Source organism: Brachionichthys hirsutus, unplaced genomic scaffold (genome assembly GCF_040956055.1).
Source record: "Brachionichthys hirsutus isolate HB-005 unplaced genomic scaffold, CSIRO-AGI_Bhir_v1 contig_245, whole genome shotgun sequence".
In the NCBI taxonomy this organism is placed as follows: Eukaryota; Metazoa; Chordata; class Actinopteri; order Lophiiformes; family Brachionichthyidae; genus Brachionichthys; species Brachionichthys hirsutus.
Window position 1 is genome coordinate 124,662 of NW_027180450.1, and position 22,998 is coordinate 147,659.

The window sequence follows — 22,998 nt, forward strand, 5'->3', positions numbered from 1 at the left end:
GCCATGCAATAACACCATGCAAACTGCGGGGGGCGACAAAACCTCATATTACGGTTATTATAAGGGGAACCGTGTGTGCAATAGAAACGTAATCGCGTAGAATGCAAACGTTTTGTTTTGTTTATATTTTCAGCAAGATGTCCACTTACTTATTTCAGTGATGTTGGCAAACTGAACATTAATTTTAGTAAATTAATCTTAATTCTCGATTCTGATATTTTTTACCCACCCTTGAACTCTAATAATTTATTAGAGGCCCTCCATCTAACGTTTTGAACGCCTACCTTCTCGGAAAGTCTACAAGAAGATGAATGGATGCGTTCCACAGGTAGTGACATGTCCGACAGCCCACGAAGGCAGCATATGAAACTTGACTTCTTCCGCGTTTGGCTCACCTCGGCGCAGACAGGGGCGTGTCACGGGAAAAAAGTGGCCGTCGTTGCGCAAAGTTGTGCGGACTCGTGTCTTTGTGCGGGTTCTAGCTACAGAGAGAAGAGAAAAGACGGAGGAGGGGGAGAGGAAATGAGGTGAAAAACATTTCACCAAAGAGAAAGGCGCGTAAAGTTTGAATGCGCTCTGGTCCGCAATGGGTTGTTGTAGCAGCGCAGAGGTAAGCTCAGCAAAAAGAAACATGGTGGGGGGGGTCTGGCTGCTTTACGCGTGAGACGCGGCTGCTGCTGCGTAGAGTAGACAACCGCGCAGTTATTTGTAGTTCTCGGAGCAGCCTTGTAGTTCGCGGATATCTGCGTTCCACCTGCTTTTAAAGCTCTTATTTATGCCTCGGCAGAGCAAACGCGACTGGAAGCCGCTGGAGCAGCGCAGCTGCACGGACGTCCCGTGGCTCGTCGTCTTCGGCGTGTTCTGCGTCGGGATGGTGAGTTTCTGTTCAAGCTGTCTTAAATGTGTAATAAAAGGTCAGTGTTAATATAAGTTCGGGATATTTCTAAGGGGGAAAAAATAACCAGTAGAGTAAAGTTTTTTTTTTTTTTAAAGTACTTTGCATGTCACAAAATATTAAAATAAGATGGTTTCAGTCCAAAAGTACAAGAAGGCTTGATTAAAACCGAGTGAGCAAATAACTTTTAAAACAAGACAGATCTAAGATTTCCAAAAGTGCCGATTGCGGGATAATTTGCAATGCAATAAATTAATGTCTGCAGTCTGTACTCCCATTAGTTTCTGTCTAGGAAAAGACAACGGAGCCTGCGAGTCCGCCCCACCAGACTGCAGATCAGATTTGTTACCGACATGTACAATTCAACGCCCCTAACCATGAGAACGTTTGTTTGTAGATCTTCTGCATGTAGTAGAAATTACAGTAAAGTAAAGACGTGTTTGTAAATCATGTCCTTCATCTCGTGCAGCATCCATTACAGATGAGCAAATGGAGCTGTATGCTGAGTAATATATATTCACCACTTGTCTTGTCCTTCAGCTATCTGATCGACTGTACTCTGTGTCACCTGCAGGTCTGTATCTGTGGCTATCCCATCGCCACAGGAGCCGCCTCCAGGCTCATCTCAGGATACGACAGTTATGGCAACACCTGTGGGCATAATAACACCAAGATCGAGGGCGTGGCTCTCAGTGGCCGGGACATGAGAGAAAACAAGTTGGTTACACACTGTGGCTCCTCTCCCTCAAATCCATGTTTTTATTTCCTTAACTACGTTACAGCCCGGCTGTACGGGATGTATTTTCTCTTCTTTCCCCTGATGCAACAATAGATTCACGAGGCGCCGGTAGACTTTTCTCCAATCAGGATGGTCTGATGTTTAATGTGCCGATTTGTATATTAAGAGAATAAATCAGAGGGTAAATAGAGATTGTTAGTTTTTATATTTCTCTAAAAGTCTGTAATAATAATAGTAATAATTGCCACAGATTGTCCTCCTGTTCTAATTCGTAGGAGACGTTTGTGATGATATTCCTCCTCTTGGGCTGAAGCCTTGCATCAGCATGCAGCCTGTAGGCCCAGTTATCCTGAAACAATGGCTCATGCTTTATTGATGGGCCAATTGCCCGTGGAGGCTTTGAATAAAAGGCGTTTCTGCTACAAAGGAGGATCTGTGCGACAGAAAAGCAAATGTCACCGTCTTTCATTTCTGCCCGAACAAAAAAGTTCCAGCTGGTCTCGTAGCACCCAAATACTGATCTTTGTTTACGACTGACTTTTTTATTTAACAGCTAAACCGAAATTCCCATTTTTCGTTCTGCCAGGTATGTTTTCTTTCTAGATCCTTGCAACCTCGACATTATCAATAGGAGGGTTAAATCCATCGCACTGTGCGTCTCCAAATGTCCCGCCGATGAACTGAAGACGTACAGTGATCTAAAGCAGTTTGCCCTGAATAATGGTGAGAGAATGTCTTTGGAGTGGACCCAGTTGACCTATTTCATATTATTTATAGTATTGCTATGGATCTATCTATGATAAATGTATAACACAAATTTATATGCACTGGAAATCTTTAGAATTGCATGCAAACGTCAGATATTTGAAAGTAAACCATTGTTTGTTGTCGGCAGGATCTCATCTCTGCTCCTATGATGTCTCTCCTACCCGATACGTAAGCCATTCAGAGAGAGCCACCAAATGTCCTAAACTCCCCGTCCCACCAAGGTAATCTAGAATATCGTCATAGGTTTCATTGAAATTTCAACGAATGAACTTTTTGCACAAATATGCAGTTCAGACTCATCTACTTGTAGATATTCCAGCTTTAAAGAGGAACAACTATAATGTATAATGTATTTTCTCCATCGTCTCCAGTGAGCCCGTCCCAGTGTTCCACCGCTGTATTCCTGTGGATATCAGTTGCTATGCTGAATTTGCACAGGCGTTCGTCACGTTTGTTAGCGACAACAACGTGCTGCGACGGGTCATCGCCGGGGTGATGGCCAGCAAGGAGATTATTATGGGCCTTTGTTTGCTGGCTTTAGGTATAGCACAGGGTCACACCTCTCTCACAGTAATTAGACATACATTCTCCTGAGTGTTTCCTGTTCTCATGTGTCGCTCTGCCGTCTCCCTCAGTTCTGTCCCTGATCATGATGGTTGTCATTCGCTACATCTCTAAAGTGCTGGTGTGGATTCTAACCATCCTGGTCATCGTTGGCTCCATAGGTAGCGTTTAAAGGCAGCGCACGATTACTCGCGTCGGCGACTGTGCGAGGGATGATGCTGAACTCTGTCCTTTTGCAGGAGGGACAGGCATCCTCTGGTGGCTCTACGCGGACCACAGGAACGCTGTTGCTAATAACACCTTATCGGTGTTTGGGAAGGAAGTAGCCTCAGACAATGTCAAAGCCTTGCTTATCTATGCAATTGGTGCCACAATTTTCACGGTATGTTTGCATGTATGGATCATTTCTTATATCTTTAGGGATTGGAGCACGTTTTTAGAGCTTTAAAAGCTCGGGAAATAGACGAGACACCGCCAGTCTTTTCTTCTGAGAGTCGAGCTTTTTATTCCTGGTCGTAATTCCATCTCTAAAGTTCAATTCGCTGATGTCTTTGGTTCACATCTCCCTGTCTAACCCTTCAGGTAGTCCTCCTGATTGTGATGTTCTTCATGAGGAAGCGCGTGGCTCTCACCATCTCCCTGTTCCACGTTGCTGGCAAAGTCTTCATCCACCTTCCCCTGCTGGTCCTGCAGCCCCTCTGGACCTTCATCTCCCTCATGCTCTTCTGGATGTACTGGATCATGGTACTTCTCTTCCTCGGGACTTCAGGTAAGGACGGGACTTGCAGTGGCAGCGGATGTTTGTCTGATGCATTGAATTTTAGACGTGTTGCTATGTGCTGTACACGATTCATAATATTTTCTATTATCAGTGCAAACAAGTGGAGTATTGAGTTTGTTCCTTGCAGACAGTTTCTCACTGTTTCGTGAAATGACTGGGCGCCCACACACGGAATCTTGTGCCAATCACATGACATGAGAGCGTGGAGTCAAAAGAACAGCGTCTCTTTTCAGCTCCCACAGTGCTTTCCTACAGCTTTTTATTTATTCTGTAAATGAGTATTTTTAAAGTTAGAAGCATCAACGTCTCTTGCTTTTAGTCGTTCCTAGTTATCGTTTGCTTTCACAGGAGCGCCAATGAAAAACAACTCCACAGGCATTGTTGAGTATGAAATGCAGGGGCCTCTTCAGTACCTGGTCTGGTATCACGCTGTGGGTCTCATCTGGATCACGGAGTTCATACTCGCCTTCCAGCAGATGACCATTGCTGGAGCCGTGGTGACCTATTACTTCACAAGGTCGGGGACAATCGTTTGTTTTTCGTCGCACAAATGGCTGAAATTCCCCCTCGCTGTTAATTTATAGGATCGTTTCAGTTTTAGGTTACACGTTTTTACTTCTGCCTTCTGTTTTTTGTGTGTGTTAGGAATAAGTCTCAGCTGCCGACTACCCCCATCCTGTCCTCCATGGTGCGTACCGTCCGCTACCATCTGGGCACTCTGGCCAAAGGCTCCTTCATCATCACCCTGGTTAAAATCCCTCGCCTCATCCTCACCTACATCCACAGCCAGCTCAAAGGAAAGGTGAGCTGCAAAGTCACGTCTCCGTTATTTTGCTACAAATATTTACCCTGCAAGTGTCAATTATCTGCACTTTAAAATACAGGCTTTCTAACTGAATGTCGTCTTCTTCTTTCTTTTTTTAACAGGAGAACGCCTGCGCTCGTTGCATGTTGAAGGCTTGTGTCTGCTGTTTGTGGTGTCTTGAGAAGTGTCTCGCATATTTAAATCAAGTAAGTCATTTGAGGCTGATGAAGTACACGGTAGTACACCGTGGAAACCAGGTCCCAAGTGTTTACAGTACTTGTGCCCACTTCTTATGTTGTCAGAATGCTTATACTGCGACAGCCATCAACAGTACGAGCTTCTGCACCTCAGCCCGAGACGCTTTCCTCATCCTGGTAGAGAATGCCCTCAGAGTCGCCGCCATTAACACCGTCGGGGACTTTGTCCTCTTCTTGGGGAAGGTACCACACATAGACATATTCTGGTTTTTGCTTATGTGTGATGCTATTCTAATGCGTTTTTTTTTTTCTTTACGTGATTGTCTCAGATCATTATCGTCTCCTGCACGGCTTTTGCTGGCGTCCTGGCTCTAAACTACCAGAGGGACTACACCGTTTGGGTCTTGCCCATCCTCATCGTCAGTGTCTTTGCCTTCCTGGTGGCTCACTGCTTCCTTTCGGTCTTTGAGATTGTGGTCGACGTTCTCTTCCTCTGTTTTGCTGTGGACTCAAAGTATAACGATGGCAGTCCTGGACGAGAGTACTACATGGACAAGGCTTTAATGGTGAGCGATTAAAAGAGAATAGAGCATTTAAAGTGCACATTTTGTGTTTTGGAGATTAAAAATATTTGAAACGGAGTCTCTGGTGCGGTTAGTGTACATGTCTGGACCGGATTTTGCGTTCCGTTCAGTATTTGTTGTCCAAACGTTCCATCAATATTGCCATACTCTTTGTTTCTTGAAAATGTATTACCCCAATAAAAGAACCAACACTGTGCCAATGTGACCGACTCATCTCTTTCTGTTCCCAGGAATACGTCGAGAACAGTAGGAAAATGGATCGTTACAAGCCAGGTGATGGAGATGGAGGAGAGTTGAGGTCCATGGTGAGCTGGAAAATCTTTGCATTCTTCTTCAAACTGGATCCTGACTGTTCCGTTGTGTAAATCAGTGAATCAATTGTGTTGAATTCTATTACTGTGTCCAGAAGTTACTAATTTCTATTTTTATTTTCCATTGCAGGCAAATTCTTGAACAAAGTTCATAAAAACTGTTAAAACCACTAAAGAATACACGGACTTAACTCGGCCTTTACCAGCAGTTCTCTCCAAAGAAGTCAGTAAGACAACTGCATCGATCCAGGGGCTATTTATGTCTTCCACTTAAAATACACTGGATTTGGTTCTGTAGTTTTGAAAGATAAGATTTAACACTTAATAGATGTGACATGTCAAAAAAAAGAACTTGTTCTGTTTTTGTCTTTATAACCATTTTTGTGTTCAAGTCTGTAATATGAATGTTTAAAATGTTTTCTATTTCCTTTGTTCACTGTAGGAAATGGATAGCTAACTGTGGTTTGTCTGCGTTGTTACAGTTGTTTTATAATTAAATGAATTAAAACAGTTTGTTTCATGGTCACATGACTTCCTTCTGTCTTTGTCACATGGCCGACGGGTCTGCGTGCGTCAGATTGTGAACTTCCACTCCCCTTCTAGTCAGTAGATGGCAGCAAATAAAGTGAAATGTCAGCAATGAAAATCTTAGGATCAGAACAAATAATTTATGCCTTGCAATAGGAAACGAATTAACACACATGAAATATTTGTTAAGGATGTTCTCCAAAACAAATGTACCGATTTTCATTAGGTGACAGAAATTATATTTATCAATTCCAGTAACACACTGTCACAAAAAGCATCTTCAGCGATGTCTGCCTGCATCTGGCCTCCGAAAGAAGAAGAATCGGGTGTGCTTGTCGGTTAGGGAATGTACAACGTGCATTCCATTCCTATCAGATCGTATCTCTGTCCTTAACCCGAAGCCCTGGTGTGAACAAAAAGTGTTCAGCTGAGTGTAACTTTAACCACCTGAGGGCAGCAGCTGCTGCAAAAGCAATGACGACTCTGCTTCCCCCGCTTACCGTTTACCCGACAAAATCCAATTCTGAGGCCTGCCAAGCCTGCTCCCGCGACATGCGCACGGGGGATGAATCGTTGCACCAATATTTCTTATCCACATTTCAAAGCCTGATTTACATTTGGTTAGAAGCATCTGTGGAGAACTTGTATGACATGTCAAACACTGATTTCATTTGCAGATGATGAATTTCTCACCACACATTTTAGATAAATGCTATCTCCATCAACCGCAGAATGTTCTAGCAAACTGAGAACAGGGTGTGTGTTTTCGTCAGAGGTGGATGGCCCAGTCAGACTGCAATCAATCTACTGACGTATGACCGCTGCCTCAGCCCCACCAGTGTCTTTCCAATCCAGCATTGACCTGACAGCAATCAAGCCTCTGAACAGTTTGGGCTTATTGATGAGAAACCTCTGTGCACTGCTGGCTGCCTCCATAAAACACTGGAATCCAGGAGGGGGGGACGATGACAGCTTCCTGTCTGGCACAGAGTTCTGATGGAATACTGGCCATTCCTGGAAGGCTTTTTGTTCAGGATAGAAAGGGAGGAAAACACGTTGTGCTGGAGGCTGCCTCGGCCGGAAGCAGCAAGTGTTGCGCCGGAAGGAAACGTTAATATTGGTTATTGCAGTGAGCGCTTGTTTGCGGGTCGACGGCTGCAGTGTGTTGCCAATCACTTTTTACTCTTAACAAAGCTTCAGAAACAGACAGTGGAAAAAAGTACCACGGCACACAGACGCCTTTAATTCTGCTCTGTTTGGAAACGGAGCGGATTTAACACACATACTGCAAAATAACTGCTGGTGCATTTATTGAAGTTTCTTAGAATGAATTTTGAACAAATACCACGTGTATTTTTTTTTTTACAATTTCAGAAGCTCTGATTCAACTGAGAGTTCACAACCTGATGTCGAGTGTTTGAGCTGACAGATGCAGTTCCATGAGCCCACTAACTGTGTGTGTGTGTGTGTGTGTGTGTGTGTGTGTCAGAGTATTGACCACCAGTGACTGAACCATTAAGGTCAGCCATTCTGCTTCCTCAGCATCTTGCCCCAAGAGCTCAGCTCAGGCCTTTTACAATGCTGCTTTCATTTAGAGCACAAAGAGACACAGACATGTAAGCAGAAATGAAAATGTTTGATGGGGATGACGGATAATAATAATGAAGGAGAGGAACACACGCCTTCAGGTTCATGAGCCTGATGCCGGCAATTATCACACCTGCCTTATGTGTTTTGTTGTCAGGCTGGTGGTTTGGTGGAAATGCAGTATGCTGGCAAATATACATAAAATCCTCTTCATCCTCGTCAGAATCAATTGATGAATGTTTAAGGCGACTAATTGGAAGCAAACCCTTCCAGGGCGGCTGAAGGAGTTTTAATCCTACTTTCTAGAGATGCCTTCAAGGTATTGAATATCAATATCAAGCCCTGCTGACAAATAGTGGGTTGGGATACAGCAATCAGTTCCATTGATCTGTATGTGTGTGTGAGGGAGAGACACTGAAGAAGATTTCTCAAAATCCCTGTGGTAAACATTTTGTGAAGAGCTTATACTAACTGAATAAGAAGAAAGTAACTACCAAAAATCTAATTTTAATGCAGTTATGGCCCCTTTAAGAATTTTTACTAAATGCATAGTGTTGCAAACTCAAAGAGTTTTATATATATATATATATATATTAAATACAGGAGAATTAAATCAGTGTGGGCATCTTTTTATTGAGTACTGGACTGGACTGAAATTGAAAATGCCAGAAACAATCACACAAATGTAGCAGGTGATGTCTGACTTGCACGACTGCTCATTGCACAGCAGAACAGGGGAAGCGATAAAGTAAACCCACGTCACAGAATGTTTCTTATCCAGGAAACCTGCTTTCTGCACATCATAAGTGCTTCCTGCAAGCCGAGGCATTTCCCATTAGTGTGAAGCCATAGCGTCTCCCTAAGCGCTGGCAGATCACCTTTTATGGTGGGACACTTTCAAACGGAGAGAGCTGTGTGGAAATGAGCTGGTACATCTGCACATTTCTATGGTCAGCACATGGAGGGAAGTGGTGTGTGAAAATAAAAACAAGATTCACTTCCCTGTCTGAAGAAGCTGACACACACACACACACAGATCAAGATTTGGATATTGTTTCATTTCCTATCACATTGCTTATTCTGGCTGGATGTCTAAAGAAAAGGGAAGTAAGACTTTTTCAGGTCAATGAACATGCCTTTATCCTGTGCTATTTCATATTGTGTGTGTGTGTGTGTGCGTTTGCATGTGCATACATGCATGCACAGTGTGGGTTGATATAATATTCACCTGCATAATGCAGCAACTTTCCTACATTGAGAACATTGCCTTGAAACAGGTAGCGTGTCATTCCCGACCCACCATCAGCCGAACCAGCGCTCAGCTTCCACCTTTATCTCTACATGAGCACATGGGGGGGGGGGTGCCATGTGCAGTCATATATAACACTCACGACTGTGCAGTCAAGCAAACGTTGGTCAATATAACTTTTATTTCCGCAAATCATACAACACACTGTAAAAATGCATCTGTATCATCACCTTTAAAAGCTTATCAGAGCTGAGATGACAGTGTGATTGGCTGAGTGCGGCTAAAGTGTCTGAGGTCACCCAAAGTATTTGCATCTCATCGCACTTTCAGAATGAAATGTTCTCCAGTTCGTGAAGTGGATTGAAATTGCAATTGAAAAAGGAGCGAGGGGAGAGAAAAAGCAGAAACAAAAAGACAGCTGAATGGCACTTTTCAGGTTTCAACGTGGAATCTCAACAGACGTTTGATTGACAATGAGGGAGATAAATAACCGAAAAACTACAAGCGCCCACCAAATCCCAGGCCTGCATAATCCCACCACAGAGTTTATAAAGAATGCACAAATCTGGGATTAGATTCATCTTTGAACATCGACAGATATTACGCTATAAATTGTTACAGCAGATTAGATACAAATCAAGCCGTAAAATAAAACAGTGTAAGATGATGAAACGGTATAAAGCTGTCTAAACCAAGGCTTCCTCTAGCCAATGTACTAATATGCGGTATAAACCATTTTAACTTTGCTTTTTAAGCTGTAACTGATAACTATATCTGTGCTTCTCTACATTCTAGCGAACCTATATTAACAAGTCAAAGACATGGGCCATTAAACACCATATTAAGAGACCTAAAACACACATACCAAAACCCAACTCGAATCAAGTATCTTGACACCAAACCACTCTTATTCAACGCAAAGACGAGCTTCATTCGGCCCAGCCAGCACGTTTCTCCCACAGTTCCCGTCATCTGTCTTCACCAGTGAAAGACACGCCATGCACTTTATCCCCCTGCCAGATGTTTCAAACACGTCTTCTCTCCTGCGTAGTTTCATTAACCGTGCCGGCTATTTATTCCATCACACCCGTGCGCTCAAATGACCTCAAATCCAAATAAAACCTTGTCTTGAAAATTGAAAGCATCAAACTCTACTAGTAAAAGGCTCCGGTGCGAGCTGAGACGAGGGTTTCTTTGAGCTCATTGATGTATTAGGGGTAGCAAAACCATCGTTCCACCTGCTTCAAGAGATCAGCGAAGGCTTCCCCTCTGCTTCTGAAACGACATCACATCATCGACCTGCTACGCCAGAATCCTTTCCATCTACCAACAATGGATTAGAAAAATAGATTCAAAACAATATTCCCCCTCTCGACACCGCTGGAGAAGCATTAATCTGTGGCTCCCTGTCGCCGAGCCTCGGAGATGATTGTGACTCAAACTGTGTCTCAAAGGACGCAGCTAGCATGTAATGAAGTACCGGTATGTCTAACACTTACCGGTACCTTGTTTTTCCACACAGTTACAGTCACATTTACCAAAAAAAAAAAAACATTTTAAGATGAAAAGAAACCTACAGAGTGCAATAGTCTCTTATCTAAATCACCAACATCCCACCTATACACGGGAACGCTTGATAAGGGATAAAAAGGTGGCAGGATTTCTTTAATTTTGTGCCTCAGGCATCAGAGTGCTGCACAAAGACAGGACTACGAGAAGATGTGGACCGTCCAATGAAGGGAGAGGTCTTTGCACAAGTGACCAACTCCCCCCCGGTTGTCAATTGGTCCTTGTCTTGTTCTCTGGCCGGCCGACACATAAGTCAACACGTGGCAATAACCAATCATATTCTATCGGAAGATAAATCATAAACATTTGCCAGGAGTATTTTTTTTCTTACTAATGGACGAACAATACGCAGAGCAGTCCGCAGGCGGTTACAACGATGAAGTATCTGCCAGGGGAGTCGCCTAGAAACGTGCAGTTTGACCAAACAGTTTTCTCTTTTTTTCTTTTTTCTTTTCCTTTGAACAATTATGACAGATATTCGTCATTGACGTCATCCTCCTCCTCATCTTCGTCGTCCTCATCATCCATATTGGCCCGGTCGCGGAGGACAAAGGAATCTTCGTCGTCGTCGGTGAGCAGCAAGTCCCCGCTGCCCGGGTCCCCGGAAGATTCCAAAATCACGCCTAGGAAGAGAATAAAGCGAATCTTACGAGCATGTTTGTGGCACTTTCACATCTGCAAATTCAGAATTATAAATATAAAATCCAAAATGACACTGATATCTGAGTAAACAAGTTGTTTTCTCCTTGGCTGCAACCAAATTCTGTATTTTCTCGCGGAAGCACAGACCAAGCGCCCGTATCCTCCCAAGAGGTTGGCCTACCGCAGTTTGCCGGGCCGTGGGTGCGTGAGCCGGTCACCTCGTTGCCATAGCGATCCACGCACCAGCACTGGCCACTGCTGCTGTGGCACTGGTGGGATCTGTAGTAACCGCCCTCATCACAGGATGGCAGATACTGACCTGTCATCCAGAACACGGAGGCACACAGAATAAATAAAGATGGCACAATGCTTGTGTGTACACAGCGAAACTTCTGGGTGCGCTTTTGTCTACGAGAGAGAGAGAGAGAGAGAGAGAGAGAGAGCAAGAGTCTTTGTCTCACCGAGCAGCTTTCTCCCTGCTTGCTTTTTGTTGATGCCAGACAGCTCTGCTTTACAAGGAGAATCTGAAAAGGAGAGACAAGGACTCTGGTGACTGCGGAAGAAAAACTGCAGAAGGCTACATTTTTTGGGGGATGCATCTGTTTGTGAGAGCTTTGCTTCACTGCCTTCTGTACTTTTTCCTCTTGTCGTGATGCTTGTCATCCTGCTGTCGTTGCTTTTATAAGTGGAGTTCCATACACTCGGGTGCACTTTCTTTTTGTCCATAAAATACAATGGCATTTCAATGTTGTTATTTTTTTTCTTCTTTTTTTTCCAGAGCACTAGTGTTTGAATGTAAAGGCAAAAATAAAACATGTGACCAACTGGGAATTATTTATCTTTAGATAATACAAGAATACAAGAAAAAAAAAGTGGTTTATTGAATATGGTCCAGTTGTCATAGCATCGGCTATAATAACACAATGCTCTCAGTTGCTGCTGAGTTTTGGGAAATGTAGAAAAATCTTATAAAAGAAGCCAAGTGTTCCAATTTTTAAATGACAATTTATTTGGAGTATATACTGGAAATATTCCCTCATTGCACAGAAAAGAAAAACATACTGGCATCTGTGTTTCTATGTCCACACAGGTGTGAATGCAATCTTAAGTATTAGCATTTGCATGTGAGTGCAGGGAGACAACATACCTGTGTACCTCTGGAAGCACGTGCACCACTCAGAGCTGGTGATTACTCTGTCGACACGTTTGTCGCACGATTTGAAGAATGCATCGGAGCACGGCTCATTCCTGTCCAGGTAGAGGCTCTTGATCTCCGATTGGTCCAGCTGGAGGTCAAAGTTTGTGTCCAGTCGGGAGAACATCCAACCCAGGGGGTCCTTACAAATCGGTGACGCCCCAACCTCAAATTCTGCCGGGCGAAGGGTTAAACCATGTGACGTGCGGCCGGGGGGCGACAACGGCTGCGATCATGAGCGAAGCACTGCTTGGTGTTTGTGCCGCGTGACTCACTGTTCTTCTCTGGCTTCTGGATCTTCACTCTCTTGTGGTTGCCATTCTCATGCAGCACTCTGAACCAATCTCTCAGACGACTCACCACCTCCTTCAGGTCTGACTCACTACACACTAAGGAGCAATAACACTAATGATTAATGATGAGAAATTGATTCTTTAATGCCCCCCTCCCCCCTCCCCACCTACTCCCTTGCGAAGGTGAGAAGTTGGGAGTCAGCTATAGCACAGCTGCCCCAAACATTCAGTATCATGCAAAAACGATACTTTAGCAGGGCAGATGGGCTTTAACTTGCCCGGAGAGGGCATTAACAGAGGCTTTGACACCATCAAATACTTTTTTTTTTTATCCAAGGGGCATTTACAGTTTATTCTGCCATGTATTCTAGCTTGCAATGTGGAGTCAAGTGTGGACCCTCGTACCTTTCTGCTCTGCAGAGCTCTTTTCAAGCTGAGCGGGACAAGGACACAGGCCAGGACACTTCACAGCTATCTTCTTTCCTGCGATGCACGCATGGTACTCTAACTTACACTGAAGGGTGAAGGGATGAGGAAGAAGAGGACGTTGACTCAGGATACTTCACTCATAAGACCAAGTGGAGCACGCGTATACACAGCTGTCTAATACGAGCGAGAGATCAAGCGGCTGTTTGCACAGGTCGGCTACCTTGGAGGAATAGGCGTGGCCGTCGGTTCCACACACTGGGGAGGGGTGGACCACAGGGCAGGGTTTGCACTTTGACCCTGGACTCTGGTACAAATTGGCATCTTTAAAACTAGAGAGTAAATTCAGAGTAATTACTTCACACAGACACACACACACACACACACAAACTGCCGCATGGCTCTTGATGGAAAAAAAAATCAGAAGATGGGTCTTGGTCTAACTGAGATTCCAGTAAAGCAGTAGTTACGTTTCATTTACATTACATTACATTTAGTTACATTTAAACTGTTACCGTTACAACTGGCCCTTTGAGGGAAGCCATAATGCTGAGAAAATGCCCTCGGAGAAAATGAGTTTGACACCCCTGATGTAGATGGTGTAAATCCAATGTCCAATGAGTGCTTTGTGAGTTCTGAATCATCATGCACCGTTCATCCTTCCAGCATCGTTCAAAACAAATGTTTTCCAAAGCATTTTTATCTGCAATCCATTTCCTTGTTCTAACATCAATTTCAGAAATAATACAAGGATTAGGATTTAGGAATTATTGTTTTTTGATGTGCTCACACTGTGTAATGGTAATTGCGTTGTTGAATGCAAAATGAGGTCAATGTGGCGTTACTGTCTTCCGTCCTGGCTGCAGCGTCCCAAACAGACACACACTCACACACACACACATAAACACATACAAAGCCCTTTCATTTCACTTGGCAGGACTTTGTGTCGGGTGTAAGGCGGTCCCAATGAGGGGGGGGGGGGGGGGGCATTGAAATAAAAAAGTAATGTAACACAACAGTCACAAAAGAGGCAGAGACGCTAGCCTTGTGTTGCAGCATGATGTTTTCAAAATGGTTGCTCACATTTTAAACTGTAGGTTCAGTTTTGAAACCTTACAGCTCTTTAAGACAGCAAAAAACAAAAACAAACGTGCTTTGTGTGCACATGTGTGTGTGTGTGATGGAGTGTGTATTTTCTTACCTAACTCTCCTCTGACTTACACAAGAGGCAGTCTTATAATCCTCAGCCACGCACACCTTGTGGCGACTGCATTTGATCTTAAGACAGGGGTCTTTGGCTGGATCAAGGCCTTAGAAGACAAAACGGAGACAGCATTAGAAGCCTTTGGCGTCCTATATATTCAGGTGACTTTTTGGCTGCGGCGTTGGGCGCATTACTTAAAACGAGGGTGAAGCTGAGTAAACACAAAACGCTTTAAATGTTTTTAATGATCATTTTATTTCATAAGGCAAAAGCGTGATCCTTTACCTAAACGGTGCCTGGCCCTTATGAAGCTAAAGAGAATGAGCAGATTTAATAACTGGTTGCAGCTGGACCTGGACACGCCCAGTTCTAACGGCGCTGCTCAATAACCATCACCTGAATGGGCCGTTGTCAGAAGCATTAAGTCAGCTGTTAGCTCTCAATAGCGGCATGTAAGGATGTGCGTAATTTTAAGTATTTTTTTTTTACTCAAACTGGCATTTTGTGTTTACACAATCCAATACTTTTTTCCAAACATTTTACCGTACAAGTATTGTCAAGTATTGTAACCACAGTAAATGCTGTTGGAGGCAACATTTCCTATTGTTCTTTAAAATCCTGAAGTCAATGATACCTGCTCAAAACATTTGCTTACCGGTACTATAAATATGTTTACAGATTCAAACTGTGCAGCTATATGTCAGATCTTGCTCTCTCTGTGTGTGTGTGTGTGTGTGTGTGCGAGAGTTGATTCCATGCAGCCAGAGCACAGTGTCCTGTCGATGTGTCTCTGACGCTGTACTTGTAATACTGTTAAGTACCCTTGCAGCTAAAAACAGATGGAACTTGTTACAGAAGCCTCCTCTGATCTTAAATCAGCCGGTCTCATGTGTGCTCTTTCTATGCGCCGTAGGTGCCTCAAAACTAAGGCTGATCCCAGAACAGTGTGTGAATGACCTCTGCTCTAAAAGATCCTTACAGTAATCCCTGAGCAGCTTTGGCAGATTATCCTGCCGCCATCCTCCAACGCACTGTCTAATGTTATTGTTTCCCCCGACATGTCAGTGGGTGTGTGTGTGGCTGCAGGTACAGTATGTGAGTGTGTTTGAGGATCCTGCAATAAGTGAGAGTGAAAGTGATGATATCATCCTGCTGTGCAAGGATGCACGTACGACCTTATAACGTTCTATTACTACAATGACAATAAGGAGATGCAGTAGCGTTAAGCTGCATAAATCAACTGCCATTGCAGTGAGAAGATGGGGATAGCATGGAAATAGCAACTCATGCACGAGCATATATGTGTGTGTACACTAATAACTCGTTGAATGTCAACATTTGCCTAATGACGGTTTTCACTAGTGAGACGTTCACCATCCTTTCCTGCACTATTTCCACAGAGCCATCATGAGTCATGGAGCTGACTGGTCGCAAAATGCTTCCGTGTTTCAGGGAAGAGACGAAATCGTGACGAAGCGGTTTGGCTGTTCATCATTGTTCTAAAGCAGGTATGCATTATGCAGAGTAAATGTTTCAATTGCACATTTCCTGTAAACAAAACATTACATTTAAAGATACAATCCACAATCATGGAGTATATAAAAATATTTATCTGCTGTCCTGTTTTTGTAGTTGTTGTTTTTGCTTGTTTGATAGTTTTTTGTTTCTGACAGTCAACAGTACTAGAAGTTCTTATTCTCACCCACCTTGATCAAAGGGCTTGGTCAGAGTCCATGTTCCAGGCTCCTGAAACAGGTTTAACCAATAAAAGTCATGACAAATAGCATTCAAAATTACATCTAGGAGTATATAATCCATAACTGGTGCAAGACATGTAAATGATGTGAATGACTATATACATATTAAGCATACAAACCTCCACTTCCTTTGTGAGAAAGCATTAAGGAGAGAGAATTCACTTTGGATTATTTTTCTTTTTTAGGAGAATTGGCAGAATGAAACAGCAACACAGCACCAAAACAACACGAAGCACAGCACTGGAGAAAACATTTTTTAAGACAATGTAATATTGATGCTTCGGCAGCTCACCGCCATGATTTATGAACATGAGAACTTTAGTAAGGATTTAATATTAAACTATTTACACACTTTTCCTGCACAATTAAAAGCGTACTGTCATGCAGACAGTGAACCTCCGTGGTTGTCACCTTGTCATCACTGTTTTTTTTTGTCTCCACAATCTAACTGAGTGGCACAAGCTACTCTGAAACTAAATGCCATGCACAATTAAACTGTCTCAACAACAATCGGTGTCCAAAGACCCAGATATGCTTCAGCTATTGGCAAAAGCCCGATTTATACTGTAATATCGGAATGTCAGCAAAATCGTTCAAAAGGGTTCAAACGTGCCGTGAAATGCAAAAGCAAGCAAATCGAAGAATCCAATTATAATATGCACACATTTAGGGACCCTGCACACCCAGTGTGAGAATGAACTGAGGAGATGGGGATAGAACATACCATGTATGTTCGGTATGGAACATTTGGGACATAGAAGACCGGGGTAGCCCTGCTTTGACAGATAATCAATTTACCTCCATAGTGCAGTAATCTATTAATTAATTATATTAATAGTTTACTGGTGGGTCAATCATCATCATATCACTCTTTCTCTCTCTGTGTGTGTGTGTGTGTGACTCATTTCATTCTCAGAATAAATAGGAAGAAAGAGAAATTGGAGCGGCATCTCATCAACATAAATCCCAGAGCGTGATTGCACAGAGATCAGAGTGTCTTATCCGGCCAATTAGAGCCTGTCTTGTTGGTTTGCGCAAACCTATGTTGTGATAATCTCGACCAATCGGTGTCAAAGGCGTATGCTGTATGCAGAATCACCTCCGACGCCCACATTTGCTCATTTATTTTATTATAGTAATCTGCGGGCATTGCGTTATATATGATCATGTATAGTCGACAGAGAAATCAATTATGACCATAGCATCAGTTATTAAGCTGCTATTAATTAGGACGTATTGAAAAAGTGTGCAATTGAAGGTGTGCATCATTATCTTAATGATTCAGCTGAATTCAGTCCACGATTCAATCATCGCCTTAACGAATGATACAAAATCAGTCACAGATTTATGGTGTATCCAATTAAAATGTCAATACAGTGGCACAGTTTGTTTTTAGAGACGCAGGCATGTGAATGTTTTTCATAAAGGTGTGGAATCTGCAGGATTTTTCATCGGTGGATCAATAATTGTCAATTCTACATGTTTCAAATAATAGACAAACCGGTTCAGTGGTTCGGCTGAAATCTACCATCAGTCATAGCCACACCTGGACTACCATAAGCTGCTTCTGGGTGTCGCCGATGGTCAGAACTGTGGAGGCGAATTGTGAACTCTATGTGTGAGAATGTGTCTACGTGCTCAGTTGTGTACTTGTACTGTGTGTTCTGACCAGCATGAAAACCCACATGTAACCAGCCGCCCACTTTCCAAAAGCAACACAAAAGATTTGAAGTGTCTGCCAAAAATAGCACATTTTAAATTTACCTCTCTGTTTCCAATTCCACCTCTATTCTTCTCTCCCCACGTGCGGTTATAGCAATCTTTTTTTTCCCTGTCTTGTCCACAAATAGAGACAGAACCATGTGCACATTTGGCTCTGCTAGTTACTATCCCATAATATGTCATTTGCATATTCATTTTGTATGTTTTTCTCTCCGTCTACAGAAATAAGTCCTCGTCAATACGGTATGTTTTGCCTCTGACAAAATGTGTCACCCCCCAGTTCCTTTGTCCTAATGTCTTCCTTGCCTTCACCCGAACTTCTAGCAGGAGAAATACGTGCACTTTTCCCCTATACTGGCTCTACTTGTCCTGCTCAAGCTTGTCGCACGCATGCAAGCAGAAGTGTAGGGAAACACACACATTGAGGTGCTTTGAAGTGGAAAAGGCCTCAAGCTTTGCACCTCCCCTACATCATTCACCCTCCAAAACACAAACAGCGTAGGACGGACATGCACGGCAAAAAACACACAGGGAGGAAGAGATATGATTTGAAGAGAACAGAGGAGGAAATGTTTAATCTGGTCTCATGAGATCAACAAGAAATAAATGTGTTCCTATTCCTTAACGTCATTCATGTATTTGTTGTGTTTGTCCATCCATTGTTAAATTTTCCTCCTCTAATCTTTTGGCAGTGGTGAGTAAAAACCAAGGTCCAGTACTCGGAGCGCAAGTGCCTAAAAACCCCCGAGATGACATCAGAGCACCACAGGTGGCCCCGAGCCTCTCCAGCCACCCTGGAGAGGCTCCAGTAAATAAGTGGCCAAGACCCTTCCAAGTGCACTTAGCAGGAGACTCACTTATGATTCGTGCTGAAAGATCAAAAGTGGTAGTACATGGCCAAAATATACTATTTAAATCACAGTAAAAAAAGGTTTTGGCACAGAATAGTACATTCATTAAAAAGAAAAAAAAAGTAGGTGTATCGCAGCAGCTGTTAAACGTTAAATTATGAAAAGTGTGTGTGTGTGTGTGGGGGGGGGGGGGTCCCTGCAGGATTGAGATACCACTAGCAGTTTGCATGAGAGTAAAGTAACCAGCTATCTTTATGTGATCCTATCAGAGGAAGTGCAGTTTATGCATGGCTGGAAAAAAAGAAAAAACTAAACCAGTTGCAGATTTCCTAAATGGACCCTTGAGATGTAACCTGAAAATTTCCTGAAATTGTCCAATTAATAATTATAAGCATAAATGCAAAAGTGTGAGAGCAAACGTGATATTTCATGTAATGTCGATACAACTCCACTAGACAAGCGTAAAGTGAGAAATAAACTCCATGTCAATATTTGTTTTTCAATTTAGCTGAATTCCTTTCGAATGCTTCGCGGATACGCGCCGTTCCGGTGTGAAAGAACGTACAGTGCCACGGTCTATCTGGGACACGGCACTAAAGCAGGAAATGAAAGTCACATGCATTCAGAGCAGATAATGCCTCGTGCTCCACATCTACCTCTAATGCTTGAGCCTCAAGGTTAAAATACAAACGTGAATAACCTTAAATTCACCGCTATGCAGTCCACTCACTGTCATCTTCCTTTCAACGCTCATTACCCTGCTACTCCCTGAGGTCTGCCATGTCTATCAAGCCGCTATCAACGTGTTTCTCTCACTCTATATCTCAAATAGGAACACACGGCCAATGGCATCGCCGGCCTTTCGGTCCACAAAACCGATTTGCATAATCCCAATCCTGCTAGACAGTTGGACCTAAGGTGCGTCACGTGTGCGTCCACCTGGGCAGATGAGTTGGCTCGCTTGAATTTTAAATCGGAGGGAATAATGTGAGAGATGGAAAAATCCTTTTAAGTGTTGAATAGGAAAGCGTGCATTTAATAAAATTAGCACTTGCATGTATAGTTGAAAGGGAATGCTGCTGCTTTCATGCCTCTCTCCGACATCAAAAAAGAATCAAGGGATCCAACTCAAAAGAAAATACCTCCAGGATGTGCAGTAAATGGTAGAAAGACTTGTTGATGTGATTGAAGTGTATTTCCTCCACTGTTCCGCAGCAAGGCACAGCCCCCCCCCCCTAACAGAAAACCTGTTTCTCATATGTGTGTGCATACATGCGTGTGTGCGCAGGTGTGTGTGTCTATCTGTCTGTAAATGCAAGTGCTAGCATGTACAAATCAGTTCTGCCTGTGTAGTTCTGCATGTAGAACAATCTGTGGTTAGAGGCACAATGCGCTTCTGACAAATACACTCCACCTGAAACCTGCATTGCTATTCTAAAACATTTACGTCAGATTCTATTACTATCATAAGGCAGTAATAACCATAGGGTGGAGTAGTGAATACATCACGCTTGGACAAATGTAATATCTACAAGGGTCGGGCAATTATAAACATAGGATTTATTTTTACTAAAAAGCTCATGCCTAAGAGTTTTCAGCATGAGATATAGATGTTACTCTTGAATAGGGGCAATAAGGCCTGATGGTTAAACACTGAAATTAGCAATAACCGTCACAATAAAATAGAAGTCCTCTCAAATGAAATCATTGATCCTGCACTTCAAACACACTCTCGAAAATGAAACCAAGTATATTTTTAATCAAGCTATAAGACGCTCGACTGAGCTTCAATCTGACTGAGGCGTCTTTTTATTTGACTTTTGTACTCAGGTATACATAACATAGGTATCAATGAATAAAACTACAATATATACCTAAACCGACAATTAAAAAAAATAAATCTCTCAGCTGCTCTATTTCAAGTAAGAGTTAAATAAAAAAATAATTGCCAGCTTCCACTGTAATGCTGGATATAAAGGCACAATTGTGGCGATCCGTCACGCAGCAGCTCCCATTGCTGTTGATTGGGCTCAGTGGGACATGTTAGACACATATCAGTACCGGTACAGAGGTTACATTTAAATATCAAATTTAGTTTGCTATACCAAAGTGTTCATACTTACACTCTGCAGTACCTTGATTCAAATCTGGTTTAGAGACTCTAAAAAATACAGTGATTTACCAACAAAACACAATGTATTTACTGCCAATATACAAAATACAGTATGAAACTGTAAAAAGGGAGCACAACTCAGAGAAAGCTGATACCAGATAATAACTTTACATCTATTTTATTTAAACTACCTTTTATGACGAACAGTCAGGAGCTGCTTTGTGGAAAATATTCGGATTGAAGTAAATATGCTGAAGCGCAATCGCTGCTCCTTTGCTCGAGATGCGCGCGTAATAGTCTCATTCCCACCGTGACTCAGTGTCTTTATGAGATCAACGTGCTCTACTTTGTCGTTTTCGCTGCAAACCATCTTCACCGGTGGGGCATGTGCTTTTGTTGTGATACTATGGGATGCATACGCTCCATATTACACACACACATTGTATTAGAGGTTAAAGCAGTATTGCATTATCCTGGCTGGCTTGAATGGCTACTTATTTTCTGCTATTTTATTCATCTAAAAAAAAGATCCCACAGGCCTCCCGGCTGGGAGACCCTGCTGCCTCACACCTGCGCGCACCGCGCGTTTATTGCTGCCTGTCGTCGTGCCTTTGTGTATCGCGGAGGCCATTTAGCGATCTCTGCTAAGCAAATGCTCCCATCATCACAGGACGGGGTCGCCCCCTGTTCGTTTACTGGCAGACGATGGACCGACACACGGAGGGCCTGTGACGCGTCGCCTGGACACGACCAGAAAACGAGGAGCGCATGATCGCAAACCAATGAGCGTAGCTATACGGGGCTAGGCTCGGAGGGGGGATTGGGGGGGTCAATTAGATCATGAGGGGAGGGGCGACAGTGATAGTACCGGCCACAAATATGACTTACGTCTCTGAATTTATCCCATCTCCCCGCCAGCCACTTGTCATCCAAAAAATTGCCGCTGTCGGAGCGAGCGGAGACGCGTCCAAAGGCGAAGGCGCACACGCACACGCACAGCAAGGAGACGCGCAGCATCTGCGGACACAGAACCACAACAGAGAGGACATCTGATCAGCCTGCAGCTCAGCGCGCATCACATCCGCGAGGAGAGCTGCGCGTCTGGATATCAGGATGCCGAGGTTGTTGTTGTTGTTGTTGTTGTTTTTCCATCCCTACCTTGTCGCATCAACGGCTCCACGGACTGTGCGCTCCCGCTGCTTTCTGTCACTAGTGAGAGCAGCCCTCTCTCTCTCTCCCACCCTCTATCGCTGCCTCTCTCTCTCTCTCTCTCTCTCGCCCTATCCGCGCCGACCGTCTGTGCGCAGCGGAAAACGGGAACGCGCATGGCATCGTGCGCGGGCCCTGCGCCTTGTCGCGTTTCTTTTTTTCTTTTTTTTCTCTCCCCCTCATCAGAGTGAAAAACGGGTCAGAACCAGTCCTGATATTGTCATCATGGCACGGCTTAAGCGTCTTCTTATAATTATAAGCGATCAGAGGAGGTTTACTACGTGCAGGGGATGCTGACTGATTGTACACAAAAGTAGAAACAAACAAACAAATAAACAGTTATTTCAGTTATCAGTAGATGTTCAATGGTTCCATGACAGTTTATAAAGTCAGTAACTCTTTAAAGCCCAGTCCAGTAGTATTCGATATAAAAAAGAATTCCAAGATAAGTTAATTCTAATAATGAAGTAATTCTAAAGTTTGGCCTGATGGTGGCGCTAAGGAATAGATCAATGTTTCATTATCAAGGGGTTATTTAGGTATGACACAAAAACTTGGTCTGTTCTTTAATCATTTTCTGGAGGCAAATATCCGTGGCATCAGATCGACCCCAAGGATAAAATGTTTTCAGGAGGGCTAATAGAATTATCAATGTCTACAGAGAAGTTTCATGGCCAGGCGGGTCATGGCATAATTATGCACAGTTGCTGTAGAAACCATTGTTAACCTCAGCCTCACATTTCCATCGTCATAAGAGGCTGTGGAACAAATGAGTGTGGAAAAGATGGCAATGCACACATATTTGAAAGTCAAATTAGAACTATGAAGTATGCATGACTGCATTGGAGGGACACACTGAGTTCACCATGTAGTGTGCATCAACTGCAAAAGCACAATCAGGTGCGTACAAGTAACAAAACAACATAGATGCGTATTCTAAAAGGAAGCGTGAAGCCTGTAAACAGGAAGTTGGTGGCGGAGAGAAGCCATGGTTGAAAGAGCCGCCGGC

At 43.3% G+C, this 22,998-nt stretch overlaps 2 protein-coding genes across 3 annotated transcripts; one reads left to right on the top strand and one right to left on the bottom strand.

Annotated features, from left to right (window-relative positions):
- The first annotated feature begins 586 nt into the window (after positions 1–586).
- Positions 587–6,120, top strand: LOC137914990 (choline transporter-like protein 1). Its single transcript, XM_068758467.1, has 16 exons — positions 587–610; positions 788–874; positions 1,470–1,612; positions 2,221–2,357; positions 2,530–2,623; positions 2,774–2,943; positions 3,038–3,127; positions 3,206–3,348; positions 3,549–3,735; positions 4,096–4,264; positions 4,393–4,549; positions 4,675–4,758; positions 4,855–4,992; positions 5,079–5,315; positions 5,564–5,638; positions 5,775–6,120. The coding sequence occupies exons 1-16, from the start codon at positions 587–589 to the stop codon at positions 5,784–5,786; spliced, it is 1,947 nt and encodes a 648-aa protein (XP_068614568.1). The 3' UTR covers positions 5,787–6,120.
- A 3,050-nt stretch (positions 6,121–9,170) lies between these two features.
- LOC137914992 (testican-3-like) lies at positions 9,171–21,797 on the bottom strand. 2 transcript variants are annotated; one of them, XM_068758469.1, is made up of 11 exons: positions 21,669–21,797; positions 16,214–16,222; positions 16,044–16,083; positions 14,335–14,443; positions 13,357–13,465; positions 13,113–13,221; positions 12,690–12,803; positions 12,367–12,588; positions 11,681–11,743; positions 11,401–11,538; positions 9,171–11,200 (listed from the first exon to the last, which is right to left on the bottom strand). In XM_068758469.1, exons 1-11 carry the CDS (start codon positions 21,795–21,797, stop codon positions 11,043–11,045), a joined length of 1,200 nt encoding a protein of 399 aa, XP_068614570.1. In that variant the 3' UTR covers positions 9,171–11,042. The 2 variants fall into 2 exon arrangements, with proteins under 2 accessions (XP_068614570.1, XP_068614569.1); XM_068758468.1 differs by lacking the exon at positions 16,214–16,222.
- Positions 21,798–22,998: the final 1,201 nt, after the last annotated feature.